The 22,946-nt window shown below is 39.5% G+C and overlaps 1 protein-coding gene across 1 annotated transcript in view; it reads right to left on the reverse strand.

Moving 5' to 3' along the window:
• RFX4 (regulatory factor X4) overlaps positions 1-22,946 on the reverse strand; it is a 99,789-nt gene that overhangs the window by 44,655 nt on the left and 32,188 nt on the right. Inside the window, exons 4-8 of the mRNA XM_026117885.2 lie at positions 21,071-21,194; positions 8,715-8,776; positions 3,246-3,459; positions 2,251-2,328; positions 72-235 (exon numbers count right to left, since the gene is read on the reverse strand). Of these exons, the coding sequence (XP_025973670.2) occupies positions 72-235; positions 2,251-2,328; positions 3,246-3,459; positions 8,715-8,776; positions 21,071-21,194 (642 nt within the window). The remainder of the gene's footprint in view (positions 1-71; positions 236-2,250; positions 2,329-3,245; positions 3,460-8,714; positions 8,777-21,070; positions 21,195-22,946) is intronic.

The raw sequence follows: 22,946 nt of genomic DNA on the forward strand, positions 1-22,946 counted from the left end.
CATCCATGAAGCATATACGTATAATAAAGACAGCTGAGCTAAAAGTGGTCAGTGCAGCTAGTCATACTGACCTGTCAGGTAATGCCTGTAGTACTGTTGGCATCAAAACTCCGGAAATCGCTTTGTACAGTATTGAATCACAAACTCCCACTATATTTACTACAGTTGAAGAACCCAATACAGGCAGCATATGAGGAGGCATCCCTTGCCAAAAGTGCAGAAGAAAACTTTGAACCTGCAATCACAAGAAGAAGCAGGGATATTTAGATGAAAATAATCAAAGGCTGCAAATACCATTTTCCTTAAACGACCCTGCTTACATAGCATTTGTTTCAGTCCCGCAGCTGGACTAATGGTATACAACACTGCCAAGGCACATTCCTTAACTAGAAAGGCTGATACTGTAACCTGGCACGCCACAGGATAAGGCCCCAAAGGGCAAGGAGGCATTTTGAGCTTTTAGGGGGTATCTTTCCTTTACTACAACAGAGAGGCCCGTGGGTACCACAGTGTTGTCACCTTCCACTCTTTGGGTTCCACATAGCAAGCCTGTCTTTTTCTCCCTCCTTGCTCTCTGCCCCTGTGTACAAAGGAATTCAAACCGGAAGTCAGTGGTGGGGAGGAAGAGGAGAATGGCACAAGGCATACATGGGTCAATATACCATTTTATGTCATCATATTTTAAAAGAAACACTACATTTTGGAGTTCTTAAAAACTGTTCTTACGCTGACTAATGAAAAGCTGCAATGATTTCTTCTTTCTCTCCTCCACTAGGAAGGAAAGAGGAACAAGAGTGGAGAAAGACAAAAGAGAAAAGGTAGAGGAATTTTCAGACACAGCAAAACATACCTGTGAAAATTTTCACTTAGGAAATAAAGGTGGTTTTCAATGAACGATATGGTTAATTCTACAAGGGTCAGAACACCAGCATTCAGAAGCAATGTTCTTTACTGCACTTACTTATTCCAGCACAGATTGTATGCAAAAGGTTATTTGCTATTTACATATTGTAGCTGCTCAGACCCTGCCCACCATTGAGCCCCTAACAAAATACAACATCCTGCTCCTAAAAATGTATTCCAGCAAAAATTCCGGAATATATTACTTCAGCGAATTAACTGGCTTGGAGCAAGGGGCAGAAGTCAAGGGGTGTTGGTTTTCCCTAAGCTGGATATCAGGTTTAATCACACTAATAATCTTGTGGGTCCCAATTTAAACATGGCTGGGAGTAACTCTAGGAGGCACAACAGAAAATGTGAAAGGTGAAATTACCTTTCAAAAATAGGCAGATTCTCTCACATGGAAGCATCTAGGCTGGGTCCAATGACTTATAAGAGCCTCAGCTTCAAATCAGAAGAGCGTGAGCACAGCTAGAGGGAGAAAAGCAGGGAATTTCCTGCTATTCTTTAGAAGGCAAAGTCAAAAGTCCCGTTTCCTTTGACTTTTACCAGGAGCTGAGTGTCATAGTTAAATTAGGCCCACGGTGTCTCTATAGTCAGATCTGTTTTCCTAGACTAGTGTCCTTCTCCACATGTGATATAATACTGCTTGCATTCCAGTAATGCTTGGAGTTTGCAGCCTTTCAGCTCTAATTATAGGGCTGTATGCATGCACTGCCAGAAAACCCTCAGATTCAGTAAGATATCCAGCAGGTACAAATCTTATCTACCTCTAATGGATCTTATTGACTGCTGAGCAAGCAGCAGTGTGTGTGTTCTTAGCTGCACTGCAATACAATGGAGCAATTGGGGACTTCAGCTACAGGTTTACCAGGAGGTCTGGATGGCTGTAGGTCCCCACATCCCTGCCCCAGTGTTAACATAGCAATAGCAGCAGAGGCCGCTATTTTGGCTGCTGCATCTGCCCCAAGTTTGTGCTGAACATTCAGAAGAATTCCTTCAAAAAGAGCTCAGTTCCAACTCAAAGCTTAGAAAAATGGTGGTGGACACAGTTCTTGAGTTGTAAGAAGTGAACTATCCAACATCATGTAAGGTGACATGGCTACTTAAATCCTGTTGGAGAAGGGAGACACAAAAATATTCCTGTCTCTTTCCTGCCTCTAATTCAGGTAATGTTGTAAGTGAGACTTAATGGTATTAGTCATATACTATGTACTCAAGTACAGGTATAGTTCATTATTCATGAAAATGATCAAAACCATTATTTTGTAGTATCATATTCAAAATAAGCTCTCAGATCCATTAATACCTTATGTATCATTAAACTACAGCTCTAGTTTCTGACCATACCTCATCAAAGTTTGCTCTTATTACAGTGTCTAGTATCCTCTGACAGTGTGTTCTATACATCATAATAAAAGTAGAAACCTGAAAAAGAATGAGAGGGAGACCACAAAAGATCATTTTACTTTAAGAAATCTGCTTTAAAACCAGAACAGAAAGCACAAAAAAGTAAGTTTTTTTCTTCTCTTTACCTATGCACAATTGCAAAAATAATGAAATCAGTTAGAGTCTTGAATTTAGTTAGATTAGCTTTAACATGAGTTTTCTTCTTAAAAGTAAATTCTCCCTTTGAATTCATGGATTTTTCTATGTCAATGGGGATTCTTCAAATGTAAGAGGAGCAAAAAGCCTCAGTGAGATCAAAGACGAGAATGTGGCCCTAATTAGGACATAAAGAACTATAAAACCTTATTCTTTTGTTCCACCTTACATTGATACTACACTGGTGAATAGCATCAGAAAACTAGCAAGCTCAGCCAAGGGCAGTTGGGGGATTTTTGTCATATGTACAGATAGGATTCTCTCACTTTCTAGCCTAGAAGGATAAGAAATGCACTAAGCGCACTCTACTCTCAAGAAAGTATCAGAATGGTTTTTCAGCTTGCCAACAGATGGGTTTGCAAATTAAAGAGCTATAACAGATCGCAGAAAGAGAAGTCTGAGGTCTTGTTATTCTTGTTATTAGTGATTTAACCGGTTACCCTCAAACCGTTCCCGCTGTATGTAATGTAACTTAAAAAAAAAAAAAAAAGAGTGTGCACAGGCTTCAGAAATGTTTTAAAGAAAAGTACAGCTGATATTGTGTCAGCTGCCTGTGTTAAGGGAAGATATTTCCTTCTGCTATATGAAGCAATTAAGTTCCTCATAAATAAAGTCAAGGCATTATTAAACTCACTATAATTTAAAGTCTTTATATTTTAGATAAAGCTTTCATCCAGAGTGGGGGGGGGGGGGGGGGGGGGGGAACAAGGCAAGCTGAGAGAATATTTCCAAAGCGTTACCTTCTCCTCTGGCAGACTGGCTGGCAGATTTAGATCTTTGACATTTGGAAACTCTGGCAGTAATGTTCCAAGTTTGGATCGTGGTGAATACGCCACTGTCTGTTTGGTTACTTCTTTTTTTCCTGTTTCGTTGACCCAGGCTGCTCCTTTTTTAGAATACATCACATCGTAATACTGGGAGTTTTCTTTCACGGCAATTCCATAATAATGGTACCTGATACATAGAGATAAACAATTTATAAAGCAGATGATTGTTTGAAATTAAAAAAAAAAAAAAAGATGTGGGGGGGAAAAGAAACTGTCAATGCTAATGATTTCTTCAGCAAAACAGACTTTGTGATAGTTTACATATTATTAACAAGCATTGATTTGATTCAGTAGCAGAACATTGCGATCACATAACGGGTTTCCAAATTTCATTCCTTCTGGTAGAAGTAGCTCTATGAAGAGTTAATAAAGCTGACTGTTGCAGGGCAGAAAAACAATGGACTGCCATTTTTTTCTACTTACAAAAAAACCCCATCCTAAAGCTACTTTTTGGCAGGGCTGTGCTGTGCAGCTGCTCCTTTAGCAAAAAGCAGAGGTACAGACTCTCTGGCCTAGCTCTTCTGTTGTTATTTCAGCTCCCTGATTTTCAGACTGTTGAAGGCTGGTTTGATCCCTGAATAGCATGCATCTTCATTACCAGTGAGTTGATCAGAAATGTTTCAAAAACTAAACAACACTTCAAAGAAAAGAGGGGGGGGGGCAGAAAAAGGCTTGTGCCAAAAAGCAATGAATGTTAGGAAATGTACATTTCCAAATGATTTGCTCCACAACTTAGTGTCACTGCTGGGCTTATATCAGTGAGGGACACCATGCAACACTGTAACTTTACCTGTGCAGACCAGGGGGAATTACACAGTCTGGCTGTGCTGGAAGAATGGTTGGCAGCCGTATGGCACAAGTTTGTGCTACAGCTTAGCTTTATTATTGGTGTTAATGGATTATCCAGTCCAACCCCTTCACCAAAACAGAAAAGACAGTATTATTTCTTCCATTAATTCTGCTAGTCTTGATTTCAGCTTCTCAACCATAGTGACCACCAATATCTCAGCTATATTTCTTATGATTACAAAAAGCATCATGAAACTATATTGCTCTTGTACCTTTGATTCACTTTGCTTTTCTAGAGGGAGTTGTCAATGGTCTTCCAGTTCTCCCCTTACAGCCTAACCAAAGCTCAGTCCATGATAAGACACCATCTTCTGGATCCAGCTATGGTGGCAGCAGAGGTTACTGCCTCCAAGCGTTTGTCATTCCCCCCAGTCAGGTCCTGCTTTCAGAGCTCTGCCAGCAGATCAGTTCACTTGAATAGATCCTAGTTTGCTTTAGGCAAAACCAGCTGGCTTTGCTAGGGTCATCAATTAAAACAGTAAAAGAGTAGTGTTTAAGTGATCGTAGCTTAAACTAACTTATGTGATTTTTTTTCAGTAGCAGATTCCCTCCAAGACCTGCAAATCAGTGGGTGTCATAATCTCCAGCAGCAAGTAGCTGGAAGCCCTAATCTTGTCTGCCAGCACAGATGGGCTGAGAAGAGGCTTGGGGAGATACAGGAACCTGCTACTACATAGCTCCCTTGGCACATTCACTAGAGACATTCTGCGTCTCCCATCCAGGAAAAAAGCTTTCTTGAACATAATACTGAATAATCCAGTTGAGGTTTGTTACAAATGTTACGCTGACATGACCTGAGTGGGATTTCCTACCTTCAGTACCTTAGAAAGCCACACTGTCTGTTTCAAAACTACCTGTAAAGGCTTAGGCCAAAATGCAGGTTCCACACCAGAAAGCAGGCTCCAGATCAGTCTTATCCCAGTGAATGCAGGTGATGGTGATTTTGTGCTAACACTCAGATACCACAGCTGTGCATGCCACACACTTCACTAGCTTTACCGTGAGTGGGGTCGTTACTGCTTTATACCTAATAAAAGGACAAAGCAGTGCAAAGGACTCTCAGAAGGCTGATTCAGGCATACCTTACCTGCAGGTGAATGTCACAGGACCCTTTTTGTGCCAAGCTCCACAGAATATAAAATGTTATAGTGCCAGCTCTAAAATCTTGGCTTTTTAGCTTGAATGGTAGCAACTCCAGCTTGCCACTAATGTACCCCAATTTGGTCTCTAGCAGCTGCCATGCAGATGCTGTGCATAGCAGTCGTAAAGCTCACATAGGTCTTGTGAGCTTGGTGGCATGTCTGGGGCTGGGGAAAGGAAATGCTATGGGAGGCTAGCACGACAAATTACTGGGGGAAAGGGAAAAAATGGGAGAAGGTCACAGCAGACAGGGCTGCAAAAGTTCTAGGCAGACTAAGAAGTCTGTACAACTTAAACAGGGGTCAGTCTCTTACATCAAGTTTCCTCTTAAATCAAGTCAAGCAAAAACTGAGTAAAACTTTTTTCTCATTCAAAAAACGAAAGCCTCAAAAATGTAGTAGAATTTCCCTGTGCGTAATTTAATTTCTAGTATATATCACTCAGTAACAAACTACATAAAAGACTATTCCAAGTAACTTCAAAATTGAATAGATCGTAATAGCCAAACTAACTTGGAAATTTTTCCAGTCAGCTTTCTCCTTCAGTAATTTTATCATCCCAAATGGCAAAAACTGCACTAGTGCAGTTTACAAAGATTCTTTTTAAAGTGCTTTTCTAGGTTACTGTCAGGAAAAAACCTTAATCCAATAAACAGGGAGTAAAAGTTTGAGCTGTAGAGGAATAACATGAAGACCACACAAAAACATTTTTATGGTAAACAGTGGAATGATTTTTCCTTTCATGGATCCAGAATCTGCAGCACTCCTTCAAAGAAAGAAGTAAAATTCCCTTCACGCCATGCAGTTTCCATTGGTTTAAATAACCTCTTATGTATATAATTGAAGAGTTTCAAGCTACAGTACAGAAAGAAATCAGCTTTTATGTATAGCTGCCTTCTTACGGCTCACCTGTGGTGGAACAGTTTTTAAGCTCAGCGCAATAGAGAACAGCTGCATGCTTACAGCAATAAACCCAGCTGCAAAAAGAGAAAGCCTCTCAACTGATGACCAGGAGTGTAGTGCCATTGTAGCTCTGAACTTTTTAATGTTACAAGGCAGCCATGCTATAAAAAGACTGAAGGCAGAACAGTGTGAAGTCAGATAATCTTAACCACTTCTATGGCCGAATTTCCTTTGGCAGTAGCTGGGAAGTGGAGCGAAAATCATACTGGCAGCAATTGATCGGCACAGTTGGTGATAAAGGGACTGAAGTGTTAATGTATGAAGTAATTTCTTTATGTAACACTTAATTGGAATGCAATCAGATGCTTCCAAAAACCAAACTAGAGCTCAGCTATACTTATACTGGGTCTGACAGGGAGTGTATTGTAATGAAGTACAGTGTACACATAATGTGTGGATGTATTTATATCTCTCCTCTTAATTGGATCAAATGAGAATGACTCCTCCGTATTGTATAATTCTTGGGCTGTTAACCACCAATGAAAACACAGGCATATTCTTTTGAACCAGAGCAATTCAATTTCATACGTACTGAGGCTGTGAAATTTGAATGGCCATGATTTCCAGGGCTGACCAAAGTACTCTCAGGGGCCACAGGTTTTATACAGCATAGACTGCATGCTTTGCAGAATCCCCTTACTATTTGCTAGGTAGGGAGCACAGCCATTGCAAAGGTGGCATGAGAGGGGTATGTGACCTGAAAGCTGCTCTGATGGGCATGCAGGTTAGGGGGAAAATAGGCAAGTGCTATTAAGTCTTGCCAATTTTTGGCCTCATGGAGAGCAAGAACACATTGCTTTTGCAGAGGCAAGACATCTCCAGTCAGCTACCAAGGGCATCTTGCTTCTCTGAGAGACAGCGACCCCTGGAGCTGCAGGAGCTTGATGAGTTGAGGGACACTAACTGGAAAATGCACCAGAGCTCATTCTTTCCTTTAAGTCGGAAGACAAATAATGAAGTGATGTAGTTGCCAACGTCAGAGTGATTTGACAGTTGACAGAGGGTGCTGTCATATCAGATGTTTCACAAAGCAACTTGTGCTCGCTCTCAGGCACTCTGTTTTTATAAACCTCCACAAAATTTATATTCAGTGTTAAATCCTGATGCTCTGAGTTGGACTAATCCATCATTTGTACCTGAGTGATGTTCTGGTGGTTCTGTTATGTTATGAGTGATGTTACGGTAACTCTGAGTTTGCAAATGGGAAGAGTTTTCAGGTCTTCAATTGACTGCTTAAATGTGGTTGCTCTAGAAAGAGAAACTTTAGTTACAAAAATCAGGAAAATCTATTGAGATGGGGAAAAGGATATTTGGTCCCACCAAAGACAGACTGCTTGACAGGGACCACCTGTTAGAAGAGGAAAGTGAGGTTAATTTTTAATGTTATTTCTTTTAGCATCTGAATTTCTTTTAAAGAGTAGGATATGCTAGCTTTGGTATATAGGTTCAATTCTCATAGTATATTTTTCTTAGTGTTTAGTAATATTGTGTTTCTAGGTTTTGCTTGGAAAGGGAAGTTTTACCAGCAAAATTTTGCAAACACATAGTTCCAGGCTTTTATTTCCAGCCCCTGACCCCCCCTCCCCCCATAGTTTTCCACCTCTGACCTACAGAGACTACCATTAGACTATCTTGTAACATTCTGTGAAAGCTAATGAGGAAAAGCAAACTTTTTTTAGGAGGATTAAGTTTGCCATAAAAGTATCCAAAAATTGGAACACTCTTGTGGAGTCCACAAGTAGAAAAAAAAAAAATCAAATATCACTATATCCTATTCAGAAATTGGTAGGATCATGCCTTGTCAACATTTGGATGTCCAAGAAAAACTCAAATACTCCAGGAAGTGCATTCTTCTTTCAGAATCAGTTTCTTACTCTGGAATTAGGATGAACTGTTTTCAGGAAGTGCCATCTTTTGGGTGAGCAATAAACTAACCCCTGATCACTGAAAGACATGGCGGATTTCATTACACAAGAAAAATGATGCTTAAATCCAGATTTTTGGACAATACCAGTTTAGGCCAAAGTATATTTCTACCTAAATTCCATGCATTCTGCCACTTATCTGCTAAACTGAAACATGATGTTAAACAGCTGTCATTTCTTAACATCCAACAGTAGCTCCATTACTGGTGGGTGTGAAAGCCCTTCATATTGTGCAAAGTGAGCTGAGATGAAAGGAGTTACAGGAACAATATGGAAAATACTGCTGATTAAATTAGCAAAAGATCTCCATTAGAATACCTATGCAGGACTCTCACTGCTGAATCAATACGACAATGTGAACTCCACAACAGAATCTCCATCAAAATTGGGTTTAAACTGCCCAATGGACAAATTAATCCTTGCTGTTTTACTATTGCATTCAGTAGAGTAAAACCAAGACCAGATGGGGCTCTGTGTGAGATGATAATATACCATACATTGCTTACTTTGATTGGCCTCTGGTTCCAAGTCTTCTTGTTGTTAGCTGCGGAAACTGTTGCCTTATTATCTGCAAATAAATAGACTGATATTAGAAAAAAATGCACATTTACTAATATTTAATTTAATATAGACTATTAAGATAGAAAAGCAGAAAAACTGTACTGCAACGTCACCAAAATATGTGACAGGAGAAATCAGACCAAATTAGCCTGTACTAAAAAAAAAAAAAAAAGTTCTTTATGACTTTTTCCATTACTGAAAGAGGGGAAATAGGCTGTTAAATTCAATATAATTTCATTAACTACCATTAGTTAAATAAAGACTTTCTGAATTTACTGGAGCAGAATACAGTTCCTTAAACTCTAAGGTCAATTCTGCTTCTAAGCTTAATAAGGATTGTACTTAGAATTGGCCTAGTATTTAAGCTTTTTACACATCAATTTGCAGGATCAACAAACTCGGTTGCAACAGGATTTGCAGGATGCAACAAACTTTTGCTGCAACTAGACACTAATAACTAAAAATTTTCCTTAGCATCCTGCTCCAATAAAATGAAACTTTAGAGTCTGAGTACCTTTTAATTATGAAATTTCCATTTATGGGCAATTTTTCTTTTCGAGAGTTTTAGAGGCAAAAGTTCCTAAAGACCTTCCCAGTCCTGCCATTAAGCACTCTGTTTTCTAAGAGATGATTCCCTGAAAAGATTTTGTTATTTGACAGGGGAGCCATTTCCACCAGGCAAGGCTCACTTGTTGCATTTGTAAAGATAGCTCATAATCAATTTATCCTCTATGGAAAGCAAGTGCATCTCAGAAACAGCAGGATATCTTCAACAACCTGGACTGTGGTCTGTCAGCAGAGATTAAAAGAGGACTGGAAGTGTAAAACAACACTTCTCTAGTGCCAGATGCATTTAAGGAAGTTGATTAAAGAATGCAGATTGTGCCTTCAGTAACCACAGCCTCTGTCAACCAGGCTGGTCCTGATGCAAGAGAAAAGCTCTGCTGGAGTCACTGGGAAGGCAGCTCTCAGCACCTCACAGGATTGAACCTGGTTCTCAGTGTGGGCTGCAGCAGGAGGAATATTCTTCTGGAAGAACAGTTGTGCAAGAAAGACTGCAGTAAGCCTTGAATATTCACTTGCAGGAGGAATTTCTTCCTTTTGAATTTATAACCTATTGTAATTATGTTTCATGACATAAATTGCTAAATGTTTCCTATATTTAGGGAAAAACAAGCAATATTAATGGAAAACAGGCATACAAGATAGAATACAACTATTCAACCAGAAGAAAATGTCAATTAAAATTGATTAAATAATATAGATTTTTTCCTTGTGAGCTATTTTGCCACAGTTGCCACAGTGATAAATATTTAATCCTGATTGATGACTGAAAGCTCTGGAACATGTATTTGGATCAAAAGGTGCTATATAAATAAAGACATTACAATGTCACACATTTGACTATTTCTTCAGTAATATTTTTTCAATCAAATGCACAATCAACCCCCCCTTTGTATCACATAAAAATTGACCTGCACTGGTTTCCAAGAGCTTTGCACAACATGGCTTATGTCAAAAACGCAGCACAGACTCAGACTCACTAGGTTGTTCAGCTTTAATTTCTGGAGCAAAACTTCAGCAAACAGTAAAACACTTTTGTGGAGCTGTGAAAGTTCAGCCTAGCTGTTTGATAAATGAGCAGACAGGCAAGCAGCCCTTCTTTCTTTTTTTGTATGGATTCAATGAAGCCTGCCTAAAGAACACCACATGCTGTTCCAGCTACTGATCTAACATTCCGCAACATCTCAGCCTTCCAAATTCCCTTTAATTACACATTAATCCCACCCCTCTCTCTTTCATTTTCTGCAGACGGAGTTGGGGGCTCCACAAGGCTGTGGGAAAAAAGGCAGTGTTGAAGAACTACTTTCTGGGGAAGGTTTTTTGGGTTAGGGGATTTTTTTTTCTCAGTGGCAGTTGTCATTCAGAAAACACCATTCCTCTCCTGAAGTTGGATACTGCAGCAGTAGACTCAGAAGTAAATCTTAATATTCCCATTTACCCTAATTTTTCTTTTGGAACAATACGAATCCGTATTACTTTCAAAGTCTGTCAAGTAGCGATGAAGTGTTACAATGCACACTGTAAATGCTACTTTATGAACCATATGCCGTGGGAGTTCCTGGGATTTAAATAAATCAGCCAATTTCTACATACCAGGGCAGAGGTGATCAGGAAAAGAGAAGAATAATAGAGCAGTTGATCAGACGATCCTTTTTTCTTTGCTTTGCTTTTTAAAAATCCAGCACATGCTTAAACAATGAGATACACCTTTTGGAATACAGCCAAAATGCATGTATCACTTAAAACAATATTCTTTACCAATCATTTACAAAAAAAATCTGGCAAATCTTTGAAAGAGAATGTCAGGTTTCTTTAACCTAATGCCACATGTGTAAGATATATATATATATATATATACACACACACACACTTATATGTGTATACACACATACACACAAATATATACATATACATTTATATATATTTTATATATATAAAAAGCATGGCATACTCATGCTTGGATACCTGTACACATAAGCAGGGGTATTTATGTTTGAGTTTGGAATAAAACAAGTCCTAAGTAAGAAATGAACGATCTGTTCATATAAATGTTTATTTTCAGCTAGATTTACGTGAATCTCTATGCAATGATATTACCAAAAGCAGTGAGATTTCCCTGCCAGGAGAGAGGAAGTCAGATTAGGCAGGACAACGAGGAGTTCATTGTGCATGGAAATCAATGGGAAGAATGGAGGATCCAAAAATTTGGTTTTAAATTGTGCTTTCAGCCTGAAAAGTCACCCTGTGAAATGCAGTATAACAGTGTTTTATGTTTATCGACTTTCAAAGACCTACAGAGAAAATGAGTTAATTTTACAGTTAAAGAAGTTGGAGGCAGGGGGAGGGGGTTAGTTGTCAGACATGAAAGTTCATGTTAGGATCTGAAAATCATGTTGTATCCTTTTTCCTCCATCACTGCAGTGGGGTTGTGTAAGTGTAAATGAAGCAAGACCTGACAACACAGTTTGAGCCTTCTTCTGAATGGAGTCCAGTGCCCTTTCTCATAGCAATGCTGGCTTCACAACAGAGGCAGTGGTGAAAAGATCTCATGGGTGAAATCCAAGGAAATTTTGGAGTGTAAAGGACTTTTACCATTATCCTTCAATGGAACTGAAATTTCACCCTATACTTCTCCAAAGTGACCAGAAATCTAGATGTCTATGAGATCTGCTGAGTAAAGGGGTACAGGTTTTACATTATCCAAGTAAAACTCTGTTTAAAATATGTTGCAGTTTTAAGTGTTATGTTTTATTTTATGCTCCTTGGCTTTTTATTTTTAAGACAAATGTAAAGAAGGACTTTCACATGCAAATAATCCCTGTTCCCACTATACTGTCCTCAGAACCCAATAGTCCTTCAATTCCTTTCTCAGTTAATAAACCTCAATTCTGTTCTCCCTCTCTTTCTTCCATGCCCTGGTCAAAAGCTGACCTTTCCTTCCACCTATAGAAGATCATGCTATAAGTACTTCTTAATTAAAAATTAAACTTTTGAGACTGTTATATACAGGTATATCCAGGTGCATTTGTTTAACCCTTTTGCAGTTAGCCCTGATACATAGTTTTATGAATGCCTGTGTAGGAAGAACATAAGCAGACTATTTTCCTTTCTGACAGGCAATAACCATTCATCTCTGAATGTATGGGGGAGCCAAAGTTAATGCAGGAGAGTCTTCTTGTGTCATTCTCTCACACTGAAATTAAAACATTGCAGTACAGCACTCAACATATTTTGCACAGATCTTCGAGCTAACAGAATTTTTTATCCAGTGTTGTTTTTTTAAACCTAGAAGAGCTGCCCAAATACATTTGAATTAAGTAGCTAGTTACTTGTATTTTTCGTCATTCTTAAGATAGAGAAATAAGTTACTTATGCATTTGTGCAGAACTGGGAAAGCTCTGTGAACAATGACTAGAAAAATGCTCTTCCTCTGTAGAGGTCTGTACTGTAGTCTGCACAACCTATTAACCTTAGACATGGCTAACTGCAGGAGCTGTTCTGTTACCAGCAAATGGCTGCAAAGGTGCATTCCTTCCTCCTGATTACTGCCAGCTGTAATTTCTGCTGTTGCATCTCTCCTCACATCTCGTCCAGCACTGAGAGATTCAAACACCAGCTGAGCCACCCCCAGCTTTAAAATGAGGAGCGTATTGTCTATTCTACCTTCACACCCTTGCACTGTGCTCCATCACTCCTTATTTCATTCCCTACCACGTTGTGAACCTTATGCTTCCCAGTTATTCCACCTATTCTTCTGTGCTATGAGACTTCAAAACAAAACAGGAAAAAAAAAAAACCCTCATGCGTTCGTCTTCACGATGACAAATTAGGTTGGAAGAAAACAGTGATGTATGGAAATTTTTGAAATCTTTTTTTCCCCTTCCCCATTTCAGAATGTTAAATTTTGCTCTGGGGGCAATAGGCAAAGGATGACTTTAAGAAGGCTTTTCCCTGGAATAATTTAAACTGCTGCTTTTCAAAAGATATGTTCATTTTGTTAGTGCATCTGAGCTAGAGGAATATTATTGTTTGTGTCTCTTGTCCCCTTCTATTTGAAACAAAACATTCTAGCTATGGTTCTAGAAATAAATGAAATAAAATCATATTATTTTGCAACCCAGCAACTGAACTCTGCCAGAATGAGAAATGGATTCCAGGTTCTCAGATCTGGAGCTCTGAGAATTTCTAGATCAACTCTAAATAAAGCAAAAGAAATTCTCTTTCCTCTGATAACAATTCCTCCTAACAAAGCCTGGCTCAATTCAGGTTTCCAATCCCATAACCAGAGGGCATGCTTTACTATGGTGAAGTCAGGTACAGAAAATCTGTGTCTATTTATCAATTTTTATTGTAGTGTCTCACTCTTAAACTTCTTTGCCATGGCAGGAGGAAAGTAAACAGTGATGACAAATATAATTATACTCCCATATAGCTATGCTTTCCATATTCTCACTGCTGTGAAACACAAATAACACTGATACCCTCAATCTTACATGAAAAGTGGGATTTTCAGGCTCATTCATGCTTGGCCTGCTACTGTTCCAGCTAGAGCATTTCGGTTTTTCCTCATTTGCTTCAGAGCTTTTGAAAATCCTGCCCTGAGATAGTCTCTCATTAACACCAGTGCTAACAGGTACCCTTTTGGCTCAAAGGTGGCTACGGGTGGCTTGACCACACATTGCCTTGAGAAAAGCATCAGGAAAGCACTGCCCTCAGAAACACTCACTGACAGGAAGGCGCACGATCAAATTAGCCCACTGTAAAATGTCCCCTGTAACCACTAAGCTCCATGAAAAGCAGGAAAGGAGGCACGACTATGTCTATACCCTCTCTACTTCTTGCTCATGTACTTGCACAGCCCGGGAAGGAAGCGTGTAGTGCATGGTTCCAGTATTCTTGGCTGCAGATGTGTTGTCTTTACAGATTCAACAACCTCCCTGTTTCTCTCCATTCACTTCCATCATTTTGTGGAACGATGTGTGGTCTAGCCCCAGGTTTAAAACTTGTTTCTAGCACCAATACATCTCAGCCGCTACTGCAAAGCAAGACAGAAAACCCTCTTGGCACCTACTTAAACGCCTGTGCCCAATTGTGCCTGCTGCCGTAGAGCAGACCCCGTGAGAAATTCCAACTGAACTGGACCCGTTAGCAAAGCTGGTGAGACCTTTCCTCAAATTCATCTAGGTACAACAATATCATACTCCAGCAGCTCCCCTGGCCAGATGGAATTCAGCCTAAGGCACGATCACACAGCTTACTGCATCCTGAGAAAGCTGTGACCATTGGACGCCCCAACGCAGATGCTTAGCTGAGCTGCAGCCACTTTCTGGGCTGGCTTGTTGAAGCTGAGCAGATCTAAGACCCTGCAGAACTCGCCCTGCTATATGCTGGTGCCAGCACACGGCCTGCCCTCGCCCAGCATATCTGTGGGAAAAGGCTGAGCGCCAGGATCCCTGCACTCTGGCAAACCCTTTGCAGTAAGGACAGCCTCGGGGACGTGTTGACAAGGCATGAGGTAAAGCAGCTCAGAGGCTGCTCTGCTTCATGCTGAAGGCCTGACTGGAAGCCAGATGCTTGAAGTGGCAAAGCCAGTAAAATCCCTTTGCTAGAAAATTTTTTGTGAAAGAACTCCCTCCAGAAAAACTGTGAGTTGTCCTTGCTGGTCTTCTTACTCCATGGGCTCAAGGAGAAAAAGGCAATAGATGACAACCTGCTATAATACAAGGAATCTGTGAAGCAGAGCCAAGGCAGCAAAGAGCTTTCCAAGCACTCTGTGGAACCTCCCTTCCCCGCATTAACTGCATTTGCTTCTGTGGTACTTGTGTTACTACAGACTCCTCAGAGGAGCTTGATTGGGAAGACTGAGTCTGGATGAAAAAGTTCTAAGAGTATTAATTGGCCTTCGGTCAGAAGCTTTAGCCTGCCCAAAGGGATGATGGAGAAGCAGGAATTGCTCAGACAGCACTGACACTGCTGGCAAGCTGATATAGTCCTTCAATGCAGTAAGAGAAACCACATCCTCAGCTTTAAACAGATTTTTCCACGGTCATATTTTTCCTTTCTATATTGACTAGAAAAAGTCTAATAAAAGAGCATTCCATATGTAATAATTGTTCATAATAAAGCATGTGCTATTTTAGTCCATCAGAAGAGAGCACTAACAATAAATTTGACTTTGCTATACAGTTACTACTGAGACTACTCAGGAGCAAATTCAGAGTAGGGAAGAAATACATCTCCAGGAGAAGTACCTTCTCATGCACAGAAAGGAGTTTCCAGATACTGCATTTCAAGAAAAAGACAAAACAGACAGCAAGCACATTGCAACATCATTACCAAAGAAGTTTCGATGAGACTATTTGTTTTTCCTTTTGAAAGTCAAATGTATATATATCGCATCATACTGTAAATCTCATCTATGCTAATCATGTTGGGAGGAGCAGTCCTGCTGGCAAAAGTTCTGGGCTTAGAGACAGTGCATAGTGATAAAAGAGGGCTCTGGCTGGTACAGCTTGTACAGTCCCAGAGCAAAGCAAACTAGATTGCAGGGGGAAAAAAAATAAAAAAAACAAACCACCGCTTTTCTGCTGTTATAACTGCCTCAGCCCATTTTTTCTGACACAGTAGAAACATTGTTTGAAAATGTAAAAGATCTTCCTAACCTATATTAGAAATCTATTGTGGCTTTTTCATTTCTTTATTTATTTAAATATACTTATCGGAATCTGATTTTCAGTTAGGGCACAGCCACTCAGAGAACAATAAAGAGGCTCTAAAATTTGTGTGTGCATGCATTCCCGTTAAACTCATTTATGCCACCACAGCAATGTAAAGGGGCCCTAGACCGAGCAAGAACAAGCCTGCAAGCTTTCTCACACTTCTGGCTCAAAAGTGTCAGCATTTTTCCTTTCCTTTTCAAAAATTCATTTACTATTGCTTGTCAAAAGACATGTCAAGAAAGCACCCAGAAAACGGAAAACAATAGAAGGAAGTATTTAACCTCCAGGGGGCACATGGGAGTTGTGGGAAGAACACTTTAAGAAGGCATAAAAGAGAAATTGCACCAGGAGAAATTAAGTGTTGTGCATAAGAGATCTGCAGGGTCTTGGAGGTGACTTCGCACTACACAGTAAAGTAAAAGCGGAAAACTGGGGACATGGAGGATGGGGGAAACAGGTGCAGAGGAGAAAGATTACATCTTCAAGAGGCTGGATTAAGAGAATGAGGTTCATACAAGGTCACAAAAGAAACAAAGAACAAAAGTCAGTGTTGGCTGAGGAAATAAAAGTGAAAGAGATGCTCAAAGACCTAGCATCCCAGCTGAATAGCTGGGTAACTTTGTACAGCTAGTACAGAACCTACAAGCTTTCCAGAAACCACTCATACACAATAGTCACTTAGGGGGTTGAAAACACTGAAAATATTTTGCTTTTTAAGTAAATAATGTGATTCACTAAAAGCCCCATTTCAAAATGATTTAGCTTTTGCAGCTAAACTCAGTGACGATAGTGAGTAAGAGCCCTCAACCACAACAGGTCACAGCTCAATGTATTAATTAAACAAGAAATCATTGGTAGTTTATGCTCACATGTTGCTCAGAAAAACCGCAACATCTCCTCTGCCCTCCCTTCTACAAGCAGCAGCAGACCTTCTAGTTGGGAGCATCTTAAATTGCTGTCCTGCAACTGCAGAGTCCCAAAGCAGAGCCTGAGGCTTCTGCAGCACAGGGCGGAGGGGCACAAGGTCGCTGTCTTTTTTTTAAGTGACCTAAGCAATAGGGCTTTCACTCCTTCTGCCTGAAGACTAATTCACAGTCTAAACATATTCGCTGTGAGAAAGCTTTTTTCCCCATATGCAGCATTTTACGCTGTTAATAACTCCATGACATGCCTACCCTCCCTCCCTTCGCTCCCCTGCCTTCTCACTGGCTGCAAGGAATGGTTCTCTTATTCTGCTTCATTCCTGGGTGAAATCATGGCCCTGTTGAATGTAATGTATGTTTTCCTATTGCCTTCAGTGATACCGGGAGTTTAACATTGCAGTCTCCACTTGCTGATGCTGTAACCAGCAAACTAACACAGGGCCTCCCTAATCACTTAGTTAGGGTATATGGGTGAAAGCATGCCTGTCTTTTGGGCAAGAAAAAGTTCTGTAATGGCCAGCTAGGTCACGTGGCTATTAACAAGCTGGCAAATGCTAGTAGAGACAAAACCGCCAGTAGTTTTCAAACGTTATTTGGTTAGTAAAGCACTAAAAAGCTGGCTAAAACATATTAAAGCTACAGCTGCCTTTGGCATATAAGAATATATCACATATTAAGAATAATATTAGGTTCTTTCTTAGTTTGGATGTACTTCAAGCACCTTAGGAGTATAGGTTGCTTTTTTAAATATGTCTATTTATGCGGTAATTCTGGTCTTTCATCTTCTTGTTAATTTTTCTTGCTATTTTAGCTTGATTTCCTCAGGGAACAGTCTATGAGAAATTACTGTCTTTCTGTTAATCTCTCCACCCCACCACTCCCCAGAGTAATTTTTTTTTCCACTAATCCAATTCTGCCAAATGCCTGTGGTCCAGTCAATGTCCTAGAAGTTTAATGGAAAACACTGGCTGCATCATGGGGAGAGCATATTGATGTTGATGTTGAGGACAAGACAGGAAGGAAAGCTCAGCCTTTAGGTGCTCTGTTTGGCACTGCTTGACTGGACAACCACAAGTACAAGGCAGCCAGTCAACATGTGTATTGCTCTGAACCAGCCACCATATGTGCTGCTTCTTGCCCAGCTGTCAGGGAGTGGGAGGAAAAAAAAGAAAAGGAGAGAAGGGGGGAGAGAGAGAGAGAGACAGAAATGAGGGAATCTGAAAGTAATGTGGAAGGGAGGTGTAGTGGACACGTGAGAAAACCGAAAGCAGCAAGACCTTGTCAGCAGTGACTGACGTCTGGAAAGAACTGAAAGTACTGCAGGGAAACAGAGGTATTATAGATGATGTGGGTGCCTGGAGATATAGAAGATTTGGGTAAGGCTGGATTTAAGGAACATGGGAGATAATGACAAAATTAGCTCCATTAGTTCTGGTGTTCATGGAACAACTTGTCTGTTCTCCCTTCCTTTCTGACTCTGTTGTGGATTTATTTGACTTACATCAGGTTTAACAATTACACATGGGCTGAAGCTTTGTACACAAAACCTTAGCATGGAGAAATCACTTGCAGCCAAGTTTCATATATCTCAAGTGGTTTTTACAAATGGAGCTTTAAAAGTGAAGTTAACACTGCTAATTGACATGTAACTGAGTAAGTAGCAACACGTTAGGATGTTACTTATTACAGATTGTTTTAGTATGCTGAACTCCTTCTCTCTTTCTAAAAACTACCAGTCTGTCAAAAAAAAAAAAAAAAAAAAAAAAAAAAAAAAAAAGCCTAAATGTTTAACATTGCCCATAGAGTTAAAGTTCAAAAATGAATCATGAATTCAATGTGGTCTATTCAAAGGCGAACTGTCTACAATTTCACAGAACAACTAACCCCTTTCTCTGAAGGAGATGACAGCTGCAGGGCTCTTGATGAGTCCCAATGAGGACAAACACATCTGGGGTCTCTGTCCCTGCAGCTAACTACGGAAGCCCTCAAATAGCACCTATTTTGCTGCACTGCCGCCAAGGCATTTGTGCAACACACACAATCAATGTGCTTCTCAAACACATGATAACAACTCTGTCTGCTGAATCTTCATCCATGTACCTGCTCCTAAGGAGAAGCTGACTGCAAGCTATTCATTGCAGAAAGTGGTTGTCTGCCTGGTGGATCTTCATTACTGTGCAGTACATTTTCTTAGCAATAGCACTTGACAGAACCGCTGGGGTCTGCTCTGGGGTCTGCAGGGGCAGGAGCCTACTTCACTCCCATGCTTGTGTCAGTGTTTTCTGAGGTTCCTGGACACAACTATGCAGAAGCCCCTGTTTCCAGATCCAAAAGCAATGGCCACACATGAAATATTTTATTTTGGAGCAGTATTAGGAGGCTTCTGCATGGGCTCGTCTCCACAAGAAGGGAAACCAAACTGCATATATCGCTGCTTCAGAACCAACCTTGTGCAACCAAGTGGAAAACACCAGTGCTTGGGAAACCCATGGGAATACTATGAATTGCAGACAGAAGATCTGCACTGCTGGGTCAAAGAACTCCCACTGATGCAGAGAGAAAGAAAGAGGATAAAGTAATATACAGTGTGACAAAACTGTTGCATACTGAAAATTGGTGACATCCCTTGCAAATTTATGTTCTGATGAAATAATTTCAGAATGTTTACTCCTTGTGCATGATTTATGGAAATTTTTAGTAGGAGCAAAAGTAGCATCATGTAAATTTTACATGTGCCAAATGTGTTAGCTTGCATGAAATTTGTTTCCTGTTCTCACTATTCCTAAATTACATGCTGTGACTATATGTACCACTTGATAGCAATAACATATCAAAAGAATAATTTCATTCTCACTTACATGGTATGCTTAAAAAGAAATCAAACACAGAATCAACTGAGCTATACAGGATTGTAAGACATGACAAACATACCAACGTGACAACATGATACATTCTACTTGCCTCGCTAAACTGCCTAAATAATGAGGTAGTACAGAAAATGACACCTCAATAAACATATCCTTCTTCTTCACCTACTTTTTACATAGGCACTTACCCTACCCTAAGACCAATTTTCCTTCTTTGACCACTCAGCACTCATATAGAATTAATGTTGCAAACATGAGAAGAGAATAGCCTACAGGGAAATCAGCATCAGATTCATGTTTGTAAACATTTCAAAAACCGTGTCAAACTTCACTTTTTGTTTTATTCACAGCCTACAAGTTTTTAAATGCTGAGATGATTTCTAGAGTAAAATTTCAATTTTAAATAAAAATTAAAAATATAAAAAATCATACTCTTTTTCACTGAGAGGAAAACATTGCCTAAACAGAAAATCCAAAGAGTAATAACTTAATGTTACACCCTGGCCACTCAATATTTGGTACTGATGTATACAATAAGAGCCTTATTGCTCATATTTGGGCTATGCACAGCTGCATCTGCGCTAAGGGCATGTTTCTGCTCTGAGTTTGGAGTTAGCCAGGCTGGCTCTTGCTAAAGCTGGCCTAGAAAGTGGAAGCACAATGAATCACAGTGCAAAGATATCTGGGGAGCCTATATCTGCAGTGTCACACAAATGCAGGTAGATGCTTTCTGGTCTTGCACATCTGGAGGCACAGTACTCCACTCTCAGTTTGCCCTTGTGGGCTGATATCCCTCATTTGGAGATTTTCTTATTATGCTTAAAAATGGTATAGACAGGTCCAGAATTAAATGATTGAAATTTACTATTCTATTTTTATGAAAATAACTGGTAAAGCACTACAAGTTACAATGCAGATGTATTTACACTGGAGTGTATTTGACTTCCACAATGCCAATATTGTATGCCATGTTCCTGTCAGCTAGGCTAGGGACAACACTGAAGTCACCAAAAAAAATTTAGAGTATTTTGTAGCCACAATGAGAAATGATTGCCATCTTTTAAATACTTACAATCTTAGCATTTCCCTTGAAGCCTGAATACCTAAAATAATGCATTCACATAACATTATATTTAGGAGGAAATGATGGTTTAACTCTTTTCAAATGTTTCAAACTCACCTGAACCAGATCAGTTGCTCAAGACATCCTACTGCTGTTTAGACTCACCTTCCCAAAGCTGGCAGCATTAACAGGCTGCGTGTCATTTTTCTCGCAGAAGTCCAAGTAATGCATGTAGAGAGCACTTCGAGGAATGCAAACACCTTCTGCAATCTCATAGTTCTCCTCCAGCCTTAAAAAGCAAATATCAAACAGAAAAAACTGCAAGTATGTTGGATGCCCTGTATTATAAACAGTGTGTGAAGCTGCATCTTTAAGGCCAAACATTCCAGCTTCTGCTTTTCTACTGTTTTCTCTGCTTTGCCCTTAAGTTCTCCTTTTAATTCATTTCCATATAGGTACTTGCATCATCTAGTTCCTGCTTCCTAACAAATACATAGGCTGTGAGTTCTCAGAAAGAAGTGGAGATGAGCACAAAGGAATCCTGGTCTTAGACCATATCCAAAGTGCTATTTTCAGAGAGAAAAAAAAAATACGACCACCAACAACAAAACAACTAATGGTATGTTATACCCAAAACCATACTGGGGCAGACAACAAAACAACAGAACAACAAAAAATCAATGAGAGGCAGCCTCCTTTCATTCTCTAGAGAAAAGGTCACCATTGGCTCATGACACACTTTTCACTCCTATTCAGCTGCAAAATTTCTTACCTGGAGGAAGCAGCTCTGACTAGAACAAGTTAATTGCAAATACTGAAGAATTTGCACAAAATCATAGCTGTATAATGTTTCCTTGCTATTGCTGATGGACACAGCCAAGAAAACAAGGGCCCACGATGTACCGAATGCAATAGTGAAATAACATCCTGCTGTACCTTGCAGAAAGTATAATTACTCCTTCACACATGCAAACACAAAAAACATATAATTATAAAATCTTAAGTTATGCATCAAATATATTAACAGGTATATTCTTCATCTTTAAACCAAGAAACTGAGCTCATTATAAATCTATTGATTAGAAGAAGCATTCCTTCGAAATTACATTTTTATAGTTGCTGATTCAAAGAAGTTCAAGAGGTTTGTATGTACATGCTTAACTTTAAAACCGTAAATCTTCTTGCCATCCATGGTATTGCTTGTGTGCTTATAGTTACCCATGTGCTTGTGTGCCTTGCTGGCTGGGAGCAGAAAGTGGGTACAACTTCTTTAAACATTGCCAAAATCAATATATTTCCAGAAAATTCCAATTTTAAAGTAAAAAAACCCCTGTCATTTGATAGCTGTAGAACTTCAAACCTTACCAAATACCTAGTTTCGTTCTTCCATTGCCTCTTCTAGGACCTACCTTGCTTCTATTTCAGTTATCATGATCATTTGTGACTGCAAACTATTTTAATAAGATATCCGGCTAGATGAATGGAATCAGTTTGTATGGGCAACATCTATTCTTCCTTGGTTTCTACAGGAATATCATCACGGCATCTTTCCTCAAATTCATAGCGCTTTAACAAAACCTCTTTTCAAAACCTGGAGAGTTCGTTTGTATACTATAGCTGCTAATTGGAATGTCAGCTTCCGTGACCAAGACAGGACAGAAAGAAAAGCAGTTAATTATTTCTGTTCATATCTGATGAATTTTTCTCTTTTTCTCCTCTCTTTCACAGGGAGTCATTAGTCTGACACTGAACAATGCTCCATTATACCTGAACTTTTTTTTAATGATCAAAAACCCATCTTGCTCCACTTCTTTTATTTTCCTGTCTTTTATTTAACAACTTTATCATATTTTGAATTCAGCTTCATTCTACAGTATTGTAGAAAGATAATGAACTCAATCTTCTACCTAACAAATCATTATCAGAAATTATATATATATATATATATATATAACATTTTAAATGTCCTAATAAAGCCATGTGAAATCCAGTAGTTCACAATAAGACCTTTTGTACTGCTACAGTATAGCAATAAATCCCC

The sequence above is a fragment of the Dromaius novaehollandiae genome, chromosome 1 (assembly GCF_036370855.1).
Source record: "Dromaius novaehollandiae isolate bDroNov1 chromosome 1, bDroNov1.hap1, whole genome shotgun sequence".
In the NCBI taxonomy this organism is placed as follows: Eukaryota; Metazoa; Chordata; class Aves; order Casuariiformes; family Dromaiidae; genus Dromaius; species Dromaius novaehollandiae.